Genomic DNA, 23,617 nt, shown 5'->3' with positions numbered 1-23,617 from the left:
GCCTGTTGAGTGTGTGAGGAAATGACATACCAGTTGAGTGTGTGTGTGGAAATGACACCCCTATTGAGTGTGTATATGTGTGTGAATGACACACCTGGAAGGATGGTAGTCATGTTAAGACACTTGATTCTTATTACTTGCCTATAGAAGTAGTGGGAAAATTTATTTATACTAAGGGTCTGGTGGACCTTTACCAGCTAAAACAGAGTTACCTCCTATCTCTGAACCTTATGCATGGACCTTTGAAAACTTTCAGACTTGACCGATAATCTACAAGTAAGGTAGGCTATTTTTTGTTTGTCTTATTCTTTTTTCTTTTAAATGGTATCTTCATTCATAAATCTCACCGATTTTAATTAATTTCCTATTTTTCATAATATGTACATGCCTTTTGGGGCCTTTATCTAATTCTTACTTACAGTTTTATCTTTTGCATTTTTATATGTCTATCATGCTCAGTCTTTGTTCTACTTTCTATATGGATTACGGTATAATTGTTTTATTGTCCTGGTCTTCTAACTGTCACCTATGTCATTACTAGGTCAGTTTTGTAAATTTTACCGTGTTGGGCCATAGATACTTCTATATCCTACAGATATTCTTGAGTTTTCTTCTGATGTGTGGTCACGTTACCTCAGAACAATTGGTTCCTTGTTGGGTCTTTTAACCTTTGTTAGGTAGGACAGAGCAGCAGTCTAAGGCCAATTTTACCAGATTACTCTTCTCATTTTACTCTTTTCAGTGACCTTTGGATTTTGAGTTTTGTCGGCATTTTTTGAGGGTTTTTAATTTGTTTTTTGTTTGTTTGGTTGGTTTGGCTGGTGAGTCACAGGCAGTATTCCCAGCCTTGTGTGAGCCCCTGAAATTGTTCCTTGTAATCCTCCTGGGTGATTCTTTCCCTGGCTTCTGAGAGTTTCCTCACACGTGGGAATTGATCAGTACTCTGCTAAGGAAGCCAGGAAGCCCCTTTGGGCATCTTCAGAGTTCTTTCTGTCACTTTCTGTTCTTTTTTTTTTTTTTTTTTTTTTTTTATTGGTGTTCAATTTACTAACATACAGAATAACCCCCAGTGCCCGTCACCCATTCACTCCCACCCCCCGCCCTCCTCCCCTTCCAACACCCCTAGTTCATTTCCCAGAGTTAGCAGTCTTTACGTTCTGTCTCCCTTTCTGATATTTTCCACACATTTCTTCTCCCTTCCCTTATATTCCCTTTCACTATTATTATATTCCCCAAATGAATGAGAACATACACTGTTTGTCCTTCTCCGATTGACTTACTTCACTCAGCATAATACCCTCCAGTTCCATCCACGTTGAAGCAAATGGTAGGTATTTGTCATTTCTAATAGCTGAGTAATATTCCATTGTAGTCACTTTCTGTTCTTAGGGATTTTGCTTTATAAGCTCTGGCCTCCCGGGACTCTGAGCCTTGTCTCCTCAACTCATGGGAGACCCAGGATCTATCTCAGTTCTCCTCCATCCTGGCCTTGGAGGAAACCGTGTCTGGGCACGGCCATAGACCCATCTTATTGCCCTCTCTTCAGGGATTTTTTTTTTTTAAGATTTTATTTATTTATTCATGAGAGACACAGAGGGAGAGAGAGAGAGACAGAGAGAGAGAGAGAGAGATAGGCAGAAGCAAGCTCTATGCAGGAAACCCGATGTGGGACTTGATCCTGGGACTCTGGGATCACACCCTGAGCCAAAGGCAGATGCTCAACCGCTGAGCCACCCAGGCGTTCCTTGATGTCCAGCGTCTTGAGAGCCATTTCATGTATTCTGTTAGGTTTTAAAATTTCTCCTGGTAGGAGAGTAAATCCAGGCTTTGTTACTCACTTGTGCACCGCCCCCGCCTCCATGGTGTTACCATTGTTTGCTAGTTAAATTTAACTTTTGACATATTTTTGTTCTATTTTTTAGTCCTCTGGTCTTATCCAAGCTATCCAAAATTTCTTTTTCTGCTACCTGGGATAAAGCTTTGATAGTACTCTTTACACTCTGCTATTAACTTTTCTTATTCATGTTTCAGACTTTTTTTTCCCCAATAGGCCCCCTAATGAGGTTTTCAATTTACTCACTTTTTAGTAAGGATAAACTTATTTTGATTGACACATTTGCCAAAAATGATCTCCTTAGATCTTTCTTTTCACTTGGTTTTAGGTTTTAAGCAGGTGGCTGGCTACATGATACACGTTTATATTATTTTTATTTTTAAAAAATGATTTATTTACTTATTTTAGAGAGAGAGCATAGTGGGGGGAGGGCCAGAGGGAGAGGGAGAGAAACTCAAGCAGACTCCCTGCTGAGCATGGAGACTGATACGGGGCTCGATCCCATGGTCTTGAGATCACAACCTCAGCTAAAACCAAGAGTTGGATGCTCAATCAACTGTGCCACCCAGGCGCCCCATACTGTTTTCATTTTTACACACTTGTGTGTTGCAAGAACAGAAGGAAAATGATTGTCATGGTGGAGTAACTTTGTCCATCTTGTTGCTGCTGTTTGTTGAAACCACTGAAGCCAGGGCCAGGCTTCCCATCTACATCTGTTCAATTTGGCTTTTAATACAGGTAGACTGTGTTGTCGTGTCTGGTGTCTCTTTGGAATTTTTACCAAGTTATTCCATTGAGTGTGCCCTTCCCATTTTGGAAAGCGCTAGCACTTTCAAGTGAACTGGCCTAAATAGTGAATAGCAGAGACGGCTAATTGTACTCCTGGCAGTCTTCTGTTACAATGAGACCTGTTTTCTTGGCTTTTTGTTTTTGTGTTTGCTTCCATAGAACTTCATCCTTGTTAACTCAAAATAGAAAGACACCTGCACGCATGTGCACACGCTTCAGATGGAATGGTTCCATCTCTTTTGTAGCTTGTCTTTGTTTATTGGCCTCGCTCTTCCAGAATAGGGACTGATGTGGAGTCCTTTCCACCTTCCAACATAGGAAACCATGTTTACTATCTCCTCTGGCCAGTTTGAACAGCTAAGGTTCATAATTATGTTTTACCCTGAAAAAGGCATCACAGTTGGATATTTACTGTCTCTCTCTCCTTCTGGTCCCACCTCAACACCTTGCTTCTCCCAACTTTGGGTGTTAGTGGGTTTTCTAGGATTTTTTCAACTTCTCACACTACTATACAGGCTCTCATTAAGGTTGTTAGCTCATCTTCCTTCAGTTGTCCACTTTCTAGTAGTTAATGGACATTTTACTGAAGACTGTTACTTGAGGAGTTTCTCCTACTTTTATTTTTTCTTTATTTCCATTAATTTCTGGAAGAGAGTTAATAATTGTTCATGTGCGGTTATCTCTTCTGAAAGGGGGTCACTTTGTGATTTTAATCATGATGAGATGATTGGAAACTAAGACTTAGAAATGTAGAAAATGTAAACACCCCTAGAACCAGTCCCCATTGAATGAGAAAGTAATACAGCTTCTGTATTTTGGGGGGGTTTGTGAGATTTGTGGTGAATATAACATTACCATATTTGGTGAAGTCATTTGGCACTTGACCAAGATGTATCATTCTATACCTTTTCTTCTTATCATTTTCTTCTTAACATTTTTAGACACATAACAAGGCTGATATCACCTTTAAAATGATCTGTCCTGGGGAGCCTGAGGAGCTCAGTGGTTGAGTGTCTGCCTTTGGCTCAGGTCATGATTCCGAGGTCCTGGGATCAAGTCCCACATCAGTTTCCCTGCAGGGAGCGTGCTTCCCCCTCTGCCTATGTCTTTGCCTCTCTCTGTGTCTATCATGAATAAATAAATTTTTTTGAATAAATAAATTTTAAAAATAAAATGATATGTCCTAAGGGGGCAGGGAACATACTTATTATTTTCCTAGCTTGCTCATATGAGAGATATTCAGTGTGATTGATGAATGAATTTCTCTCCCTTTCTCTCTCCCTTCTCCTTTGTTTTGTTGACTGTTTCTTTGGGTACCTTGGATCAGTGATCTTACTAAAAGCAGGAGGCAGTGGTTCTCAGACTTTGAGGGTGCTGGAATCATGGAACACTTGGTAAAACTAGAGGCCCTGTTCTCCTTGAGGGGCTTGGGCCTCTGTGGTCTTTATTAGTTCTTGGGAGACTGCTGCACGCCAGCTTTTGAGAATCACTGCCCTAGGGGAAGGCTTTGGAGCAAATTTGGAGTCCTTGAGCAGTTAGCTTTTGGTCAGTTCCTAGGGAAATGGGGCCCTAATATAGCTGAAGGATTTAAAACTGATTCCCCTATTAGATGGATTTCCTGAGGGAACCATTTCTGCTAATGTTTCACTTTTCAGCATCTAGTATCAGTGTCTGGTGTTTATACTTTTGGAGGCCTATGAATAAATGGACACACTGATTATTGGTTAAAATATGTCATCTTGGGGTGCCTGGGTGGCTGAGTCTGTGAAGCATCTGCCTTTGACTCAGGTCATGATCTCCGGGTCCCGGGATCGAACCCTGTATCGGGCTCCCTGCTCAGCTGGGAGTCTGCTTCTCCCTCTCTATCTCTCCCCTGTTCATGCTCATGCTCTGTCTCTCTCAAATAAATAAAACAAATCTTAAAAAAAAAACCCAAACCAACATGTCATCTTGACACAGACTGGGTCGTTGTGAGGGGACAGAGAAGACTGGTGCTAAAGGCCATGGTTGGCTGGAGACCTTGCCTAAGCTTTACTGCTCACTGACAGTGAACACCCGTGCTCTCTGACTTTCCATGTTCCTGAATTCCATCATCCTTCCTGTTCCAGCCCATCCTGCACTCCCGGCGTAAGCTGTCTAACCACCAAGCCCTACGTCACTTGAAATGGCCCAGTTCTCCTCTGTTGCTGTAGTGACAAGGGGTACAGCCCCTGGCCCCTTGTACCTTTGGTCCCAGCAGGAGCCTGATGGGATGGCATTGCAGGGGCTCTCCTGTCCCTTGTAGCTTGGTGCCAAGGAAGCATCTCTCAGCCTGCAGAATCATGGTCGGTGGATTGCATGGCGAGGAACCTTCTAGTTCGTATTGACTGTGTACTCTCTGCACTTAGCTCTGGTTTCTTCATCTGTAAAATGTGAGTCAAGACATGAGATTTCATGTCTCTTGCTGTCCTTGACCACCCACAGGTTCTTTCTGGTCCTATCCTGCCCTCAGGAATCTTATTCCTCTACCCATGGGTCCTTCTTCTGGCCCTGCAGTGAGCCATCAAGGCAACTCAGTGTGTCTGATTACTGGGTGCTCCAGAGAATTGAAGACTGGTCCTGCCATGGGCCTGTCATATCCATTTCAACATATGTTCTCTTACTCTATCACGTGGTCTAAATGAGAAAAGAGGGAAACCATATAGGTAGAGACTTACTTCTTGAATTCCAAAAAGTTAGATCTCTGGTCTTCTTTTCTTACCCACCCTTTAATTGAGAGCAGCAGCAACGATTGAGAAATGCCCAGGTCCTCTTGTCAGGGCTCCAGCTTGGGTGGCATTTTCTGGATGATGTTCTGATTTAGACTCTGCATGCATGTGTCTCTTAAAACTTTGTACCCCATGGTGCTTCAAGGGTTGGTTGTTTGTATTTTTAATATCCTTCAGTCACACACATTCTTTTTTCTGGGTTAAAGTAGGGATTGTACCAAAGCCCACAATGTTATCTCTATGGTGAGCAGGCTAACTTCAAAATAACTACTTTATAAATAAGTTCTTCAGTGAGCTCTGGAAGCTTAGTTCTATTTTTATAAATCTATATTTTCATTATTTTGTGTGATTATTTAATGAATATCTAGTCTGGGCTGAGATGTGCAATTCATTTTGGAAGGGTCTGTGTTCTTTGTGTGTGTGTGTGTGTGTGTGTGTGTGTGTGTGTGTGGTCAGAGAAAGCATGAATTATAAAATCTGATGGAAGACAATCCTATTTGAATTGCTCTTCTAGCATTTACTTAGAAACCTAGGACCACTGGGAATGATGAAAAGACAACAAAAATGTATTATTTATGTATTCTGTTTTTTTGACTCATCTGAGCATCACTGCCTTATTCTTTTACTCAGCCTGCTTCTCATCTCTCATAGATTCGCGGGTTCCCATGCTCAAGGCCAGGAACAGTTAACCCTGGGTTAGTAACGAGACTCGTCAGGGTTGATTTTACTGCCTGTTCATCACAGGCGAAAGAGTGGTGTGTAAGAAAATAAAAGCACAAAGAAGGAAAGAAGGAAGAAAGGTAGATCTGCAGGGCCTTTGTTAAATTTCTGCTTATTTGTGTTACTGATCTGTTCTAACAGGAAAAACTTTCAAAGGATATTGATTACCTTATTGGCAAGGAGAGCCAGGTGAAGAGTCAAATTTCTGAACTAAACTTGCTAATGAAAGAAACAGAGGTAAGTGACAAACTGGTTTGCGTATTTTTGTTTATCCATCTAGAGAATTTATTCATTCGTAAAATCTGGAGGCTAGTAAATGAGCTGGGAGTACAGAGTTGCATTAGATTTCACCCCTGCTTTTCTGGGACTAGGAAAACAAGTATAAAATACAAGTTACAATGTGTGATCAGTGGCTGATAGAGGTGGTGATTAAATGATACTGAAGCACAGGGGAGAGAAAGACTAACCCTTTACGTGGCGGTTACGATCTCACAAGTAGGGACATAACGTGAATGATAGCTTTGGCAATTTATCTGTATTGTACAAAATTAACAGATTGCATTTAAAGTATACTATATATGTTGACTTAAAATGCTGCTGTTCCCAAGTGTATAACTGACACATTTGTCAAAAGACACACATTAGAATGAACATTAGAATGTTCATAGCTGCAGTCTAATAGCTGAGAAGTGGAAACTATCCAAATATTCATCAGCAGTGGAATATGATCAGCAGTAAGAATGAAGATCTGCAACTCTATGCAACAGTGTAGCTAAATCTTGCAATAATATTGAAAGAAAGATGCCAGAGACAAAGGAATACCAACTAGTGATTCCCCTTTATAAAAAGTACCAAAAAAGGTAAAACTGGACTTTCTTGTTAGAATTCAGGATAGGCGTTGTTGAAAGGTGAGGAGGGGAAGGGTGGGTGTCTGGAAAGGTTCTAAGGGATGGCGTCTGGGATCCAGATAATACTCCTTTACTTTACTGGGATGTGGGCTACATGTGTGTGTTTGCAAAGATTGGTCGATCTCCATACTTAAATATACATTTTTTCTGTTTGTATATTATATATTTCAATTAAAAATGGAGAAAATTGACAGCATTTTAAAAATCAAGTAAAAGAGGATAAGGACTGGGTTGTTTTAAAATTCCAAATACTCTGCATTGATTTTGCTGCCTGTTTCTTTTATCTCTTTGAAATAACTGAAGAGCCATTACTCCTGGTCACTTTAGAAGTTACAATGAAATATGAAAATATCTTGGCTAGTATGAGACTGTTAATTGCTTGAAATTTTATTTTCCAAAATGAGTGGAAAAAAATTGGGAAATTATGCAAATTAGTGCCATATCGCCAGCATTGCTCTTGTTCTTAATACTCTTTTTCTGCTACTGGCTGATTGCATTACCCAGGCTGAGTAAGTTGTTTTTCCATGTACTTGCAAAGTGGGACTTTGTTGTACTTCTTTTTGTCTGATGGACCAGCTCTCTCACTGTGGTACATGTGGTACAACCCCCCAGCCCTTGGCAGGTAATCACCTCCATAGGAGGTTGCTTCAAGGATTGAATCTTTGGTCATTTTAGGTTTCTTTTACTACTGGTCCTCAGTCATGCTGTATCCCTGAAACAAGGGATCCTCAGTACCCATTGCTGAGTTTGTGATTCAGTAGGCTGAAAACTGAGGAACTCTCCCATCAGTATTCATGCAGACATCAAGTCCTTGAGATCCCGGAGACATTTTTAGCTTTCTTATGTACCTTTGACCTAAGCTACCTCTGTTAGCAAGAATCTTTCACACACTGGAGAATTGGTCTGCATTCTTGACTTTTACTTGGTGAGGACTGCGACACTTTTTTTTTCTATATAGTTACACTTAGCTGGAAAAAAATCACCCTTTTACCTGTGTGCAATGATCTTTTGAGTTTAATATTGTGATGTATCACTGAAATTCAGCTACCAAAATGTCACCACCCTCTGTCCCCCAACCTTCTTTCCCTCCTGCCCACCCTTTAAATTTTTTTTTTTTTTTTTTTTTTGCCTGTTGGGTTTAGGAAGCAGAGAAGGGAATCTGGAAAAAATTTCCTTTCATTAGAAATGTTGGCCAGAAGCCATTGGAAAGTGCACAATGCACTTCTTCCATATGTTGTCAGCTTTTAAGAATGTGTTTGAAGACATTTTTTTTTTTTCTGTTGGCTGCTGCTTATGGGTCTGTGATGATGGTGGCATATGTGTGCTCTGCTGGTCTTATTTTCAAAATCAAGTTGGTCTCTGATTTTATGGACATTCAAAATGTTTCATAAGCACTACAAACAGGGTCATTTTATGACAAAGTAGAGGAAGAGCTGCGTGCACAGTGAGTATAATAATACTGTGTGTGTACAGTGTATGTGCCATTGTGGTGGGCATTTTATGTAAATAATATTTTTCAGTCTTAAAAAAAAAAAAAGCCCAAGGATGCCTGGGTAGCTCAGTGGTTGAGTGTCTGCCTTTGGCTTGGGTCGTGATCCTGGGGTGCTAGGATTGAGTCCCGCATTGGGCGCCCCTCGGGGCACCTGCTTCTCTCTCTGCCTATGTCTCTGTGTCTCTCATGAATGAATAAATGAAATCTTTTCAAAAAAACACAAAACCCCCCACAACCCCCTCCTTAAAACCCAAATGGCTTCTCTCATCCCCTGTTTTCAGAAGAGGAAAACTTAAGCATACAGAAGTTCCATAGTTTGCATAAAGTCACACAGGATTTAATTCTAATTCAATTCTATCAATTCAAAGAGAAGAGTCACACTCTTCTTAGTTAAAGGACATCATTTTCTTGAGTGTCATAGCTGTGATTTAACATTTTTCTTAAAAAATTGAAAAAGCATAGAAAAGGTCAAAAGTAACCTGAATTAGAGATCAAAAACTAAAAAAATTGTTTTAAATAAAATAAAAAATATTTTAAAAATCAATTAAAAACTCCAGAATTGTGTTATACTGTGTCTTTGTTTAAATCAGTTAATTTCTGCCTCCAGTTCCCTTGTATACAATGTTGCAGGTTGTTTATTTGTTTATTGGTGAACTTTGGAGAGTAAAACTTGCGGAGAGTACAGTATCACAAAATTAGAAAGGATGTCTAAATAAAAGCTGGTGATCATGCCCCCTGCTCCGTGTAGTTGATGCCAAATTATTGTTCTGAAGATGTCAGACTCAGACAAAATTAAATGTTGGTTATTTTGAGAAAAGACATTCGGATTTAGCAGATGAGGTAACTCTTTGCTTGTTTAATAATAGTGTAACGGAGAAAGAGCGAAAGAAGAAGCCATCACACATTTTGAAAAGCTCTTTGAAATTCTAGAAGAGAGGAAATCATCTGTCTTGAAGGCAATTGATGCTTCTAAGAAACTAAGATTAGACAAATTTCAGACTCAAGTGGAAGAGTATCAGGGGCTTCTAGAGAACAATGGGCTTGTGGGCTATGCCCAAGAAGTGCTGAAGGAGACAGATCAGTCCTGTTTCGTGCAGACAGCGAAACAACTCCACCTCAGGTATGTTGCTTTGGATTTAGAATCTCCATGGCAATGTCATTAAATGCTCTGTTTCATCCCAAACTCTCAGGGGTTCCTAAGGCTGCGCTCTATGCGCACACCTGCTGCACACTTAACCTGCATGTGAAGAGCAAAGTGTTTTGTTTTGTTTTAATCACATTGCAGATGTTTAGTCTGGCCTTTTAACGAGTTATTTTTATATAAACTGTATCTGTCTGCAGAATACAGAAAGCTACGGAATCTTTGAAGAGCTTTAGACCTGCGGCTCAGACTTCTTTTGAAGACTATGTTGTTAATACATCTAAACAAACAGAACTTCTTGGAGAATTGTCTTTCTTCTCTAGTGGTAAGTTTGAGATGACTGCAAAAGCTTGCTCTTGTAATCTGGGTTCTCGTGATGTGGGATAAACACATGCTTCGGTTTGACAGTACGAAAGACCGTGTTTTTATGCACAGAAAGTATATTGTGTTGGCTTGTGTGGTTTTTAAACACTGTCTAAATGGCATCACGTTGCATGTGCATCCCTTTTGTGAATTGTTCAAAAAATGAAGTTGAAGATATTTGTTACTACACGGAGTTCTGGTCTATATTTTAGCTGTTCATTGTATTTCGGTATAGAAATCGTTTCCTTCCCGAGAGACCATTCGTTTCTCTTCTTTCTCCTTTGTAAACAACTGCTGTGTTGAGCATCTTCATCAGTGTTACTTTCTGCACATGTTCGTGAGTTTCTCTAGGGCGGAGACCTAGAAATGATGTCTCCAGGCTAAAACTGACTCTGAGATGTGTGTTTACCTGTGTTAGTTTGTTAGTGCTGCCGAAACAAAATTCCACAGACGGCATGCCTTAAACAACAGAAGTGATGGCAGGCTGGTGTCTCCTGAGGCCTCTCTCCTTGACTTGCCGATGGCCACCTTCCAGAGCCTTCACATGGTCTTCTGAAATTTCTATTCCTGAGGATATCAGTCATATTAGTCATGGTGGGATTAGGGCCCATCTTTGTGACTTAATTTTAACTTAATTACCTCTAAAGACTTCTTTCTCCAAATAAAGTCACATTCTGAGGTCCTGGGGATTAGAACCCCAGCATATGAATTTTGGGTCCATAGCACTCACTTATGCTTGTGTTTTGCTGTTCCCCAGCAGGGAGGTCTTCCTTTACTTTTTCCCTTCTCACCCTGTTCATATCTTCCTCCAATTTCTCTTATGGTGGATAATTAATAGTCCTTAGAATAGTATAGAGTTTGATGACTGTAGAGGTATCAATGTGTAGATTTGTACAGTCACCTGGAGGAAATTTGTCCCGTTAAAAGTTAAAAATTCTTGGGGCACTTGGGGTTTAGTTAGAGTGTTTTGATCTTAGCTCTTGATCTCAGAATTGTGACTTCAAGCCCCACATTGGGCTCCATGCTGGGAGTGGAGCCTACTTTAAAAAAAGGGGGGAAAGAAAGTTTTAAAGCTAAAAACTCTAAAGGATTATTATTATGACTGACTTTCTTTCGAATCTATACCTGAATCTTCTTGCAGATATGTGCTTATCTTTTTTTTTTCTTAAGATTTATTTTAGAGAGATAGCACACAAATGAGGTGGAGAGGCAGAGGGGGAAAGAGAGAGAGAGAGAATCCTCAAGCAGACTCCTCACTGAGTGAGGAGCCTGACATGTGGATGGATCCCAGGACCCTGAGATCATGACCTGAGCTGAAATCAAGAGCCAGTTGCTTAACTGACTGAGCCCACTAGGCACCCCTGGATATGTGCTTGTCTTGTTTATTATGACAATCTTGTTTTCCCATATCTGTACTTGTTACTCTTTCAAATGCTGATTCTTCTTCATGTAATGTAAACTTGAATTGTTTTCCATATACAAGCCAGTTTATTTAGGAGTACAAGGTCCTATCTCCCCTGGGCGGGGGGGGGATCCCAAAAACAGTCCTTGGAAGGATGATGGTGAAGGTTGATCTTGGGTTAGACCAGTGTCTAACCAAAAGAACCAGCAGAGTGGATGGATGAGGATGAAAAGTAGTTACCCAGCTTCTGACTGATGGATGGTCTCGTTGTTTTCCTGCATGCACATTTTTTAGTAAGCTATGTTTCAAAAAAAAGAAAAGAAAGGGGTGTGGGGTGGAGTATACAAGTCATGTTATTTTTTAACTAGCTTTCCCCCTCCCCCACCAAATATATTTTGAATGACTTTCCAGATCTCATTATAGCTGTAGAACATTCAGTTGCATGAATGTACCATATCCAGACATGCTTCTCTTTTGCTTATATATGTCTGGGGGAGGCCAGAGGGAGACTTTTATTTTCATTTCATAGAATCTCTCATTTGATATAAATATGTGTTATGTGTGTGTGACTTTTATAGCTTGTCCCAAGCAGTTAAGCTTATTGGAATTTCTTCTATGGAAGGGATTATGCATATGCACAAAGCTTCAGCTGCGATACTTTTTGTATTGTATTTTTCATGAAAAAAAAAAAAACTAGAAACATATTTCTGAAAATTGTTAAAATGTTGATATAGCCATGGAGCATAATGCCATTGGGAGAAAAGAACTGGCAGGATCTGTATAAAATTATTGTAGTGATTATCTTCAGGTTACTTAAAGTGTGTTTTATGAAGTTTCTGATTTTCTTACAAAAAAATATTATGTATCATGTTTATGCCAAGAAAAATTCATTAAATTGCTTTACAACTCTTTGAAGAAAATATGAAAGTTGTGTATAATGTTTCACTGAACTTTGTTATACTCACCAAACTTAGATTAAAAAATATTTATTATAGGACACAGATTAAAAATGTCAAGTCTGGTGCTGTTAGTAAGTGGAAGTTAAAGGCAAATGCTTAAAAACTTTAATTTATGGTGTTTCAGAATTAATATAACATGTAAAGCTGAAACTGAATCTTTTTTTGTCTTTTCATCCTTCACCCTTTCAGTTATCAACCTAAATATATCTTTAAAAATCCTTATTGCTTATTGTTTGTCATTGTAAATTTTGTGGGAGGAGTACTTGCCTTGAGATCTGTTCTTTTAACAAATTCTAAGTGTGGAATATAGTGTTGTTGACTGAGTACTGAAATCTCTAAAGTTTATTCGTCTTGCTTGACTGATACTTTATGCCTCCTGATTAATTCCTGCCCATTTCTCCCTCACCCCAGCCCCTGGCAGCCAGCATTCCAGTCTTTGATTTTGTGAATCCAGCTCTTTTAGATTCCTCATGGAGTGGCATCATGCAGTTAGTATTATGTCTCTCAATGTCTGGCTTATTTCAGTTTGCAGGTCCACAAGATCCATCCATGCTGTTGTACATCGCCAGAATTACTCTTTCTCTGATACATAGTATTGCAAATTTGGAAAACACTTGGACAGTACAGAAATGACTGAAGTATTGTCAGTACCTCGTTTTTATTGAGGAATGTCCAGATTCCAATATGTATCGATATTTTAACATTTTTTGTTTCTTAACACTTTCAGGCATAGACGTGCCAGAGATCAACGAGGAACAGAGCAAAGTTTATAACAATGCTCTGATAAATTGGTACCATCCAGAAAAGGATAAAGCTGATAGCTATGTCCTCGAATATCGGAAGATTAACAGAGATGAAGAAATGCTGTCTTGGAACGAGATAGAAGTGTGTGGCACCAGTAAAGTCATTTCAGATCTGGAAAGCAATTGTAACTATGCTTTCAGAGTAAGAGCCTACAAGGGTTCAATCTGCAGTCCTTGCAGCAGGGAGCTGATTCTTCATACTCCACCAGCTCCAGGTATTGCGAATACTGGGAATCAAAATGCCAGAGAGTTGGAAGGACCTTGATAAAAAAATAACCTAGCCAGTGCCTCTGGATAGACCTGCGTTGAAAAACCAGCTCTTGTGTGTTAAAAAAAAAACAAAAAACAAAAAAAAAACCTAGAAAATAGATTGCATCCTCAGCAAGGATTTAGAAATAGACCGAATACATGAATTTCACCAGACAGGCTGGGAACAGGATTCGAGTTTGGCCTGACCTCAGATAATAGAAAAACATGAAGTCATTTGACTGAGTGGGGCTATTAATTTGAGATTAAAATAGCATCAGTGCCACCTTACAAGTTTAAATAGTATAATTCCATATTTCTGATAAGCTGATAGAAAGCTATAACCGAGACCCTGGTAGATTTGTAGAAAAATTACTGTTCTAATATGAAACACTATTTCATATTTCACTTAACCTCCTTCTGACCTGTCCGGATTTTCTATCTCTGCGATTCCCGGCCCGTGGGGGTGAAGGGCATCTATGAGAACCACGTGGTAGCTGTGCCTCCCACACTTAGAGTCCCCACACCCACCCACTTCCCCTGCCTTCCGAGTCAGAAACCACTGCTGTTCCTTACAGAGCGCCTGTGGGTTTTTTTTTTTTTTTTTTTTTTTTTTTTCCGCCTGTGGGTTTTTATAGAATGAGAATCGCCAGGTGGGTGGCTCTCCGCAGGGTCTCCATAGACAAAGGACACGCAAAACCAAGGCTGTGCTTGTTCTGCTTTAGCAGGAAGACACCGTGGCCTGTTGTCACTGCCTGCCAGGTGCTTCCAGTTGGATCTGAGACTCTATTGCCCCTGCCTGGGTTTAGTGGCTTTATGTGCCGTCTTTTGTACACTCTTGTCTTTCCTTCCCCTTTTGTCCATAGCAGACTGACCACTACTTGTTTTTCATGCACGTTGTGGCCAATTTAAAAAAAAAAGAGAATACAGATACAAATTAGGGGTGGCTAAAATTGTCTTCCTTCAATTTGAATAAAATCCAGTAGAGTCTGAGGATGGATTTGCAAATATTAAATGAATTTGCCTTTTATCATCTATTCAGTTTCCCCTTTCTTTTCTCAGCTCTCTGACTGAAAGTGGAATTAAAAAAAACCTGGAAGTAGCTGCTGTTTTAAATAGTGATGTGGAAGGGGAAGCAAGAAAGGACATGTTCAAAGTTGTCTTTTTTTTTAATTTAATATTTTATTTTTAAGGAATCTCCACACCCACTGTGGGGCTCAGACTCACAACCTTGAGATCAAGAGTTGCATGCTCCACTGACTGAGCCAGTCGGGTGCCCCCAAAGTTGATTAGCTTTTCTCTGAGAGGAGCTGTGTGAATTGGGAGACCATTAAAATATATTTTGCCAGGTGCCTGGGTGGCTCCGTTGGTTAAGCATCTGCCTTCAGCTCAGGTCATGATCCCGGGGCCCTGGGGTCGAGTCCTGCGTCTGACTCTGCTCAGTGAGGAGCCTGCTTCTCCCTCTCCCTCTGTCCCTCCCCTCTATTTGTGCATGTGCGCACATTCTCTATCAAATAAAAAAATAAAATCTTAAAAAAAAAAAATTTGCAAATGGGGAGGCTTGAGATTGGAAGCAGGAATTATTATGGCAGGACAGCAGACATTACCAGGAAGAATGGTCAGCCTACGTATGGAGAATGACTTTAGCTTGCTTTGTAGACTTTTTTTTTTAAATTATGATACAGTTAAAAATTACCATTTTGACCATTTTTAAGAGTACAGGTCTGTGACATTAAGTACATCCACAGTGTTGTAGAGCCACCACCACTCACATCTCTAGAATGTCTTCATTTTTTCCAGATGAAACTCTGTGCCCAGTAAACACAAACTCCCCATCCCTCCTCTCCATAGAGCCTGGGAGCCTCTTTTCTACTTTCTGTCTTTATGAGTTGCCTGTACCTCATAGAAGTGGATTGATAATAATTCTTCATTGTCTGTACCTCATAGAAGTGGATCTAATAATCCTTCTGTGCCTGGCATATTTGGAGCTTCAACCATGTTGAAGCATGAACCAGAATTTCTTGCCTTTTTAGGCTGAATACTATTCTACTGTTTGGATTTATCTATTCATGTGTTGATGGACTTTTGAATTGTTTCCACTTTGGGGCTAACAGCCAATGTCCTTGCTTAATGGATATGAGTTGATAGAGACTCAGGAGAGTGGCATTATGTCCAATCTGTGGTTGAAGAAATTGAAAGTTCTGTTAAACTCCATTTAAGGGGCGCCTGTGTGGCTTAGTGGGTTAAGTGTCTGCCTTTGGCTCAGGTCGTGATTCCCAGGGTCCTGGGGTCGAGCCCTGCATTGGACTCCCTCCTCACTGGGGCATCTTTTTCTCCCTCTCCCTCTGCTTGCCTCTTCCCCTGCTCATGCTCACTTTTTCTCTGTCAAGTAAATAAATAAAATCTTAAAAAAAAACTCCATTTAAATCCTTGAGCAGGAATTAAAACTCATCTCTCTAACCCCAAAACTTTTGCCTTTTTAAAATACCATGCACCATGTCTCATGTCTGCCATGTTGATGGATAAGGAAAAGCCTCTATCACAATTGCTCATGTTTTCCAAATTTATAAAATGTGGAATACATGTTTAGGAAAATGTATTGATAATTATGAAAATGTACAACCCCTCGTTTTAAGGAGAAAAGGGACAGATCCACTTGTAAAATATTTAGAAGAGATCTGTAACTGTTGCAAGGAACCACACTCATTGGTTTTCTCATATGCTTAAAATACTTCCTTCTGCCTTTTGATATTTCTGAGGACGTTCAGGTAGAGAGAATCTATTGGAAGTGATTTCCCAGTCAGGGATTTGGTTTGTCACAGTTTGTCGAGGGTATTGTGAAACATGCCTCTTCACAGCTTTTTCAGACATTTCTGGTTCAGAGCCCGATCGTGTTAACCACCAATTACAGAAATGCAATTACGTAGTGATCAGGCTAATTTTAAGGTCTCTTTACAGTTTTCAGTTTCCTCTTTGATGAGAAATGTGGCTATAATAATGAACACCTCTTGCTGAACCTGAAGAGAGACCGCGTGGAGAGCAGAGCCGGGTTTAATCTCCTGCTCGCTGCGGAGCGAATCCAAGTGGGTTATTACACAAGCTTGGACTATATCATTGGAGACGTTGGGATTACCAAGGGGAAGCACTTCTGGGCCTTCCGTGTGGAGCCGTATTCGTACCTGGTAAAAGCAGGAGTTGCTTCCAGTGATAAGCTACAGGAGTGGCTCCGGTCTCCCCGGGATGCAGTTAGTCCAAGGTAGGTTCTTGTACTGATCTAGAATTCGATGATTCTTTTTTTTTTTTTTTTTTTCGATGATTCTTTTAAAAGTAAATATCTGGGATTGCCTTGGTGGCTCAGCAGTTGAGCGTCTGCTTTTGGCTCAGGGCGTGATCCCAGAGTCCTGAGATCTAGTCCCGTATGGGGCTCCTTGCATGGAGCCTGTTTCTCCTTGTCTCTCACAAATAAATAAATAAAATTTAAAAAATACAATAAAAGTAAATATCTGTGTTTAGCAAGACAGGAAATCCACTTGGGTTTACTTATTGCAGTTGGAGTGCATTCCTTAGAGTCAGGTGCTCTGGGCGTGCCAGGTTGGCTTACATTCCCACAGTGACTAATGAGACTTAGTGGTTAATTTCTGGTGCCATGACGAACTGAGCCTGTTTTGGATACCTCTTGACTGTGCCTTGCTGTTTTAAATTTTCAAAGTTTCTTGTATCAGTTACCTTAATTCTGTAATAAGAATTACTCACATGGATGGTGAAGTGCTTCTAGTTGCCATAGTTCAGAATTTTTTAAAGATTTTATCTATTTAATCATGAGAGGCACAGAGAGAGAGGCAGAGACACAGGCAGAGGGAAAAGCAGGCTCCCTGCGGGGAACCCAATGTGGGACTCGATCCTGGGACTCTAGGGTCATATCCTAAGCTGAAGGCAGAAGTTCAACCACTGAGCCATCCAGATGCCCCCGCATAGTTCAGAATTGATAAGAATTTGTTCTTGTGTTATGGGACACAATTTCTTTAAACGCCCCTGTAAGTACTTGATAAAATTGGGTCATGGTAAACAGGTTTCCACATCAAAGAATTCCAGTTTCTTAAGAGATTGGTTAATTTGACTGAGTTCATATGGTTTTGTTGTTTTAGATGGTATAAGGTCTACTGGCCCACGTAGATAATGTTTGACCCCTGGTGTGAACAGAATCCCCAGTTAATCATCTGAGTTGATAGAAAAAGCTTTTGGCACAAGTGTGAGAAATTGTAACCAGGACATGGTTAATTAAACATAGTACCACAGGCCTAGAATATTGATAGAATATTAGTATTAATAATGTTTTAAAGAGCTTGTAACATCGGAAATACCAGAAGTGAGAAAAAATATTAGAAGTGAGAAAACCCAATTAAAAGCATTGATTTAGGGACCCCTGGGTGGCGCAGCGGTTTGGCACCTGCCTTTGGCCCAGAGCGCGATCCTGGAGACCCGGGATCGAATCCCACGTCGGGCTCCCGGTGCATGGAGCCTGCTTCTCCCTCTGCCTGTGTCTCTGCCTCTCTCTCTCTCTCTCTCTGTGACTATCATAAATAAATAAAAATTAAAAAAAATAAAATAAAAATAAGATTAAAAAAATAAATAAAAGCATTGATTTAGTATAATTACAAATATATAAAAAGTAAACTATGCATAAGAAGAAAATGGAAGAACCTTTGTATCAAAAATTTATATAAGCTGCTACTGTTGTATGATATTGGGAAAGAAACCTTCCTGCTTGCTTACCTAGATCCATGTAGAAATCCCAATCCAGAAATAGGGTCTTTAGGACCATGAAATATGACTTTTTCTCCTGCATTGTTTTGTATTTCACTCTAAGTTGGTAATTCCTTGCATTAGGGCACACATTTAATTTAATCTGTGACAGTTCCCTTCAGTTTTCTCCCCCCATTTTATTATTATCTATTTTATTTTAAAGAATCTCTACTTTCAATGTGGGGCTTGAACTCATTACTCCAAGACCAACAGTCCAGTGCTCCACGGCCTGAGCCAGCCAGGCATCCCTCCCCTAGTTCATTTTTGATAGGCCAGAGTCTTGAATTATTTTATAGGTTTTTATTATTTTTCTTATCTGCATGTATATAGAGATGTTTTATGATATTTCATGACAGGAAATTTGGGGCTGAGTCTCTGGTATAATTTCTAAATGGCAATGCGTAGTCCAGATGTTTTTAATTGATTTGTGTTTTAATAGAGAGTTTTTGACACACAGTCTAATTTCAAAGCAATGTGTATTATCTCATGAAAATGCTTTGTGGATGACGACACAGCTAAGACTGCTTTGTGTATTGTGTTCTAGATATGAGCAAGACAGCGGCCATGACAGCGGAAGTGAAGATGCCTGCTTTGATTCTTCCCAGCCGTTCACTCTGGTCACCATAGGCATGAAGAAGTTTTTCATACCCAAGTCAGCCACTTCTGCCAATGAACCTGAGAATAGGGTTCTTCCCATGCCAACAAGTATAGGGATTTTCCTTGACTATGATAAAGGCAGAGTGGCTTTCTATGACATGGATCACATGAAATGCCTTTATGAGCGTCAGGTGGACTGTTCGCACACAATGTACCCAGCATTTGCATTAATGGGCAGTGGAGGAATTCAACTTGAGGAACCCATCACGGCAAAGTATCTAGAATACCAAGAGCACATGTAGATTAAGCATCTGATGTGACTTAGGGTGGAAGAGAGGAGCAGAATAATGCCTTGGTGTAACCTTCGTAACTAATTACATATCATCTAAGTAGTCTGTGACCACACTTGTTTGTGTGTGTGTTTCTTCTTAAATCAGAAACCCTAAACAGTTTTGCCTTTTCCGTGTCATTGTCCTGCCTTTCACAAGCCATGGGAGTCAAGACACTCTCCTGGTTGACTGTAACTGGATTGTCTTTCTTTTTTTTATGAACAGGAAATCTAATTTATTTATGTCAGCCATGTTGCTGATAGGCACATTTCTTTTTGAGGGCGGGGAAGGGATTCAAAAGTATTTATTATTATGTTTTTGTGTTGTGTTTGGTTTTTCATTTTGTATCATGTTTGTCTTTAAAAAAAGATATTTTTTAGATGCCTTATGGATAGAAATTAGTACTTAGCCTTGTGTCTTGCATATGTTTTTCATAGGAAAACAAGTTAGAGATAGGTAAAAAGACCAGAGAAACGGTAGTATATTTAAATGGAGAATTCTGTATTTTGAGGTGTATAACTGAGATTCAGAGTATATTCCCTGGGAAATGAATATTGTTTTTTTTTTCTTTTAAGACTACAAATTGTATTTTTAAGGATATTTTTAAGAGTTTCCTTAGCTGTGATGCCCATTCCTGCATGTGTAGTTGAACATGGTTTTGTTTTTGTTTTTGTTTTTGGCAGGAAACACAAAAGTTCTTGGCTAACACACAAAACTTCTCACTTCATTAAAATTTCTCTTCAGTTTTTCTTACTCAGTGAAAATATCTGAGCTACTTACTCAATGAAAATACCAAATAATTTATTTTTCACAAATAGTAGTGAAGATACACTGATATTTGGCATAGTTGTTCTTTTGCTCTCTTATCGTGTCCTATGATTTTCATTTTTTGGCACCATTATTATATATCAGATTGTCCTGTTTTATGTTTACATGTTTGGAAAGTTCATGATATATCTTTAATGTCATTAAATTATTCTAAAATGTAGAGTAACTGGTCATTGGATGTTATTTTCTGTGGTCCATTGGTAATAAGCTTTTGTAAAAGTAAGTAAAATACAAATCTAGTTGTTGAGGAATAATAACAAAAATCATAGGACTGTACCCTTTTAAAAGTTCTGATTTGCAGAATTAATATTTTAATTGAAATTTTACATTCATTTTTGAAAGGTGTCTTTAACTTAGATGGTTTTTATTTAGACTGCTCATTTTTTGGACATTAAAACGTTCAGAAACTAGACTTTTATATATCATAGCACTAATGATTTTGAAATGCTTTTGATCTGTTTTGATAGACCAACCAAAACCTCAGGCCTTATTTGGTTTCCTTATTTGTTTTTCATATGTATTTTTAAATGGAAATCTATTACTTAGGCTGGTAGCATCAAATTAGCTTTTCTTCCCCCAACTCAAGTAGGAAATACTGTGGTGAAGTTCAGTATTGAGTAGGCTTTGTTACTTTCCCACCAATGAATAGCACTTTATGACAGGCTGAACTAAACACATACACTGTGTTATGTGGGTGATTGTGCATTAAGGCTGCTAATGTCATGTGTGTGATAAAGTTTGAATCTCAAGCCTGTGTAAGCACATATCATGTAGACATTTGAAACATAAAGCTTTAATAGGAATAGGGAAGGCACGTAAAACATTGTATAGTTGTATAGAAATAATTCTCCTGGATTTCTTTCATTTTTAATAAAAATTGAAATACATGTAATTATTGAGCTGCATTCTGGGAATTCTCAGTATATTTATGTGGAAAATGGAAATAAAATCATTGATAAGACGTGTTCAGCTGAATATATTAACTTAGAGCTAAGATTTTACGTAAAATTATTTGGGGCATGTATTTAGCTCTAATTCTTGTCGAAGTGATCATTAGAAAAGCTTAACATGAAAATTCATTTACTTCAGCTAATTGATCAGATTGTCTCCTATTCCTTTTCTGCTCCGTAATCAGATTTTTGATCAGATGAGTTTTCCTTTAGGTCACATTCATACTCTTGGGCCTTTGGGCTCTGGTGGTTGTGTGTTGCAATTAAATGTTATTTGTGCTTGATGGGTCTTAATTTTTAGAAAAAATCAGCTCCAGGCTATTCCTGTGTTACTGTATAATAACTTAATTCTCATATTTGCAGTTGCTTTCTGGAGAGTAGTAGGAATCAGAGCTATCTCCGAGGCATTGAAAACACTCTAGGTCGTCATCTGATTAGACCCCAGGAGTGTGTCCCGTGTGGGAATATCACTGATCGTGGCATTGCTACAAAAAGTGGAGAACTGTTAAAGGCAAGAATACGCTGAAGAAATTGTTCTACAAGGCAGGTGTGCATTCCTTTTAAAGGATCTTCACGTGCTTATTGCAACTAACATCCTGAGAACTGACATTTTTCTGGGGACTCTCTTGCCTTTCACAAATAAACTTGAAGGAATTTAGTTAAGTTTGATTTGGAACCCAGTTCCTTTATTTACAAAAACTCCTGCTGTTTTGTGTGGTATACTGGATACAAGGTGAACAAGACTGCCCACCCAAGTTCCTGCTCTTAGGAGCTTCCTTTGGAGGAAGTGGAAAGTGCTAGAGAGTGTTGGAAGAATGGGCTCTGGTAGACTCTGGTTAGGGAAGCCCTTCTGAGGAGGCACTAGAAGTTTGACACCACTGGAAGGAGCTGGCTGTACAAAGAGCTGAGTGAAGCGTGTGCTGGGTAGAGAGAACAAGTTGCCTAAAAAGGCTTGGAGATGGCGAACTGGTCAGAGTTGGGGCAGGAAATAGCATTTGGCCTGGAGGGTTCAGTTGAAATATTAATGAGAGGGTTACTTAGAGATGTGAGCCACCTTGAAGAACAAGTAACGGTGAGGCCTTGGTAAGACTACCCACAGCCAGAAGCCATGACTGCCTCCAGAGCAAGGATGGCCAGGGGAGATCATGTTCCTAGATGTTGGGGGAGAAAGAGACATTAAGGAAGGCTTCCTTGCTGGGAGCTGGGCTCACTGTGGGAGGCAGCTAATCCCTGAGATGCATCGCCAGGATAAGGAGTCAGAAATCCCTTTGTTGGATCTGTTGGTGCTGCCTATTGACCAAATGCTACTGGAAGCCACTCAGCCAGGGCTCTCTAGGGATGCAGATGTGTGTGTGTGTGTGGGGGGGGGGGGGGGATGGGACAGCTCATCCTCCTGGGGTGGAGAAGGGGGAAGCAGGCATCTGGTGGAGGTTCTAGGGGTAGCTTCAATAGAGAACAGCTGGTGCAATTGGGAAGGAGCTTGGTGTATTTGAAGGGGGCAAAAGGCTATTGGCCATTGTGCTGACTGCTTAAGGGTATTTACAATGTTCTGCAAACGCACATGGGTGGCTCGTGGTGGAGCATCTGCCTTCAGCTCAGGGTGTGATCCTGGGGTTCTGGGATTGAGTCCCACATGGGGCTCCCCACAGGGAGCCTGCTTCTCCCTCTGCCTATGTCTCTGCCTCTCTCTTTGTGTGTCTCGGAAGAAATTAAAATTTTTTTTAAAAAACACAGAAATGAAGACTTAGAAAACCATTACCTGGGAGATCTCTACATCATCCCTGAGTCACTTCTCCAGTTTTCTTCAGAAGCTCCACCTCCTGTCTTCTCTGGTAGGGACTGGTGGTGGTGGCAGGCCAGGTGGGCAGGAGAGGTTGGAGGAAGGGTAACTGGTAATGCAGCTGCAAGGAGCTGGGAAGTGGGAGCTGAGGTGTGGGAAAGGGGTTAACTACTCCGTATAGTAACCTTCAAACAGCCCATTGCCTCAACTTTGAGACTATCCAGAGTCCACTTTGTCCCCCGTCTTCTGTACCACCACCATTCTCATGTGATCCCTGTAATAGTACCTTCTCACCTGGTCTCCTCCCTCAGGCCATGTATTTTTTTTCTTTTAAAGATTCATTATTGAGAAGCATAGAAAGGCAGAGACATAGAGGGAGAAGCAGGCTCCTTGCAGGGAGCCTGATGTGGGACTCAATCCCAGGACCCCGGGATTACAACTTGGGCCAAAGGCAGATACTCAACAGCTGACACCCGGGCGTCCCTCTTAGGCCGTGTATTAGCTGGATAAATAAATCCTCCTAAGAAACCCTGAGACCTCTAGTCTTAACCAAAATGTTTTTTTGCTCTCACAAAATTAACTGTGTATCAGCAACCCTTTCCTCCCCTGGCAATGCAGGGGCAGGCTACCTTCACGCTGTGATGCCATCTAACATTGCTGGTTTACAGAGTTCTTAGAAACTGAAGACACTGGAAAGCCCCCAACAGCTACTAATGCCCCAGCACATCATTTGCATTCATGTTCCATTAGCTAGAACTAATTGCATGGTGCTAAAACCGGCAGGCATGGGAGTGAGAAGCTTGTTTCCTTCAGATGCGCAGGCAGGAGACCACCAGTTATGGGCGAGCACCAATCATGCGTCTCTCAAGCCAATGCACCATTTTACTTTTTCTCAATCACAAAATCAGCATGAACCTTTTGCAAAT

General features: G+C 40.2%; 1 protein-coding gene across 2 annotated transcripts in view; it reads left to right on the top strand.

Moving 5' to 3' along the window:
* TRIM36 (tripartite motif containing 36) overlaps positions 1–20,922 on the top strand; it is a 36,018-nt gene extending 15,096 nt beyond the window's left edge. For both annotated transcript variants that reach the window (XM_072840589.1, XM_072840590.1), the window contains exons 5-10: positions 6,232–6,327; positions 9,357–9,610; positions 9,832–9,956; positions 13,083–13,373; positions 16,363–16,660; positions 18,752–20,922. In XM_072840589.1, the coding sequence (XP_072696690.1) occupies positions 6,232–6,327; positions 9,357–9,610; positions 9,832–9,956; positions 13,083–13,373; positions 16,363–16,660; positions 18,752–19,106 (1,419 nt within the window). In that variant the 3' untranslated portion in view covers positions 19,107–20,922. The remainder of the gene's footprint in view (positions 1–6,231; positions 6,328–9,356; positions 9,611–9,831; positions 9,957–13,082; positions 13,374–16,362; positions 16,661–18,751) is intronic.
* Positions 20,923–23,617: the final 2,695 nt, after the last annotated feature.

Source organism: Canis lupus, chromosome 10, assembly GCF_048164855.1.
Source record: "Canis lupus baileyi chromosome 10, mCanLup2.hap1, whole genome shotgun sequence".
Lineage (NCBI taxonomy): Eukaryota > Metazoa > Chordata > Mammalia > Carnivora > Canidae > Canis > Canis lupus.
This window is presented reverse-complemented; position numbering and strand designations above follow the sequence as displayed.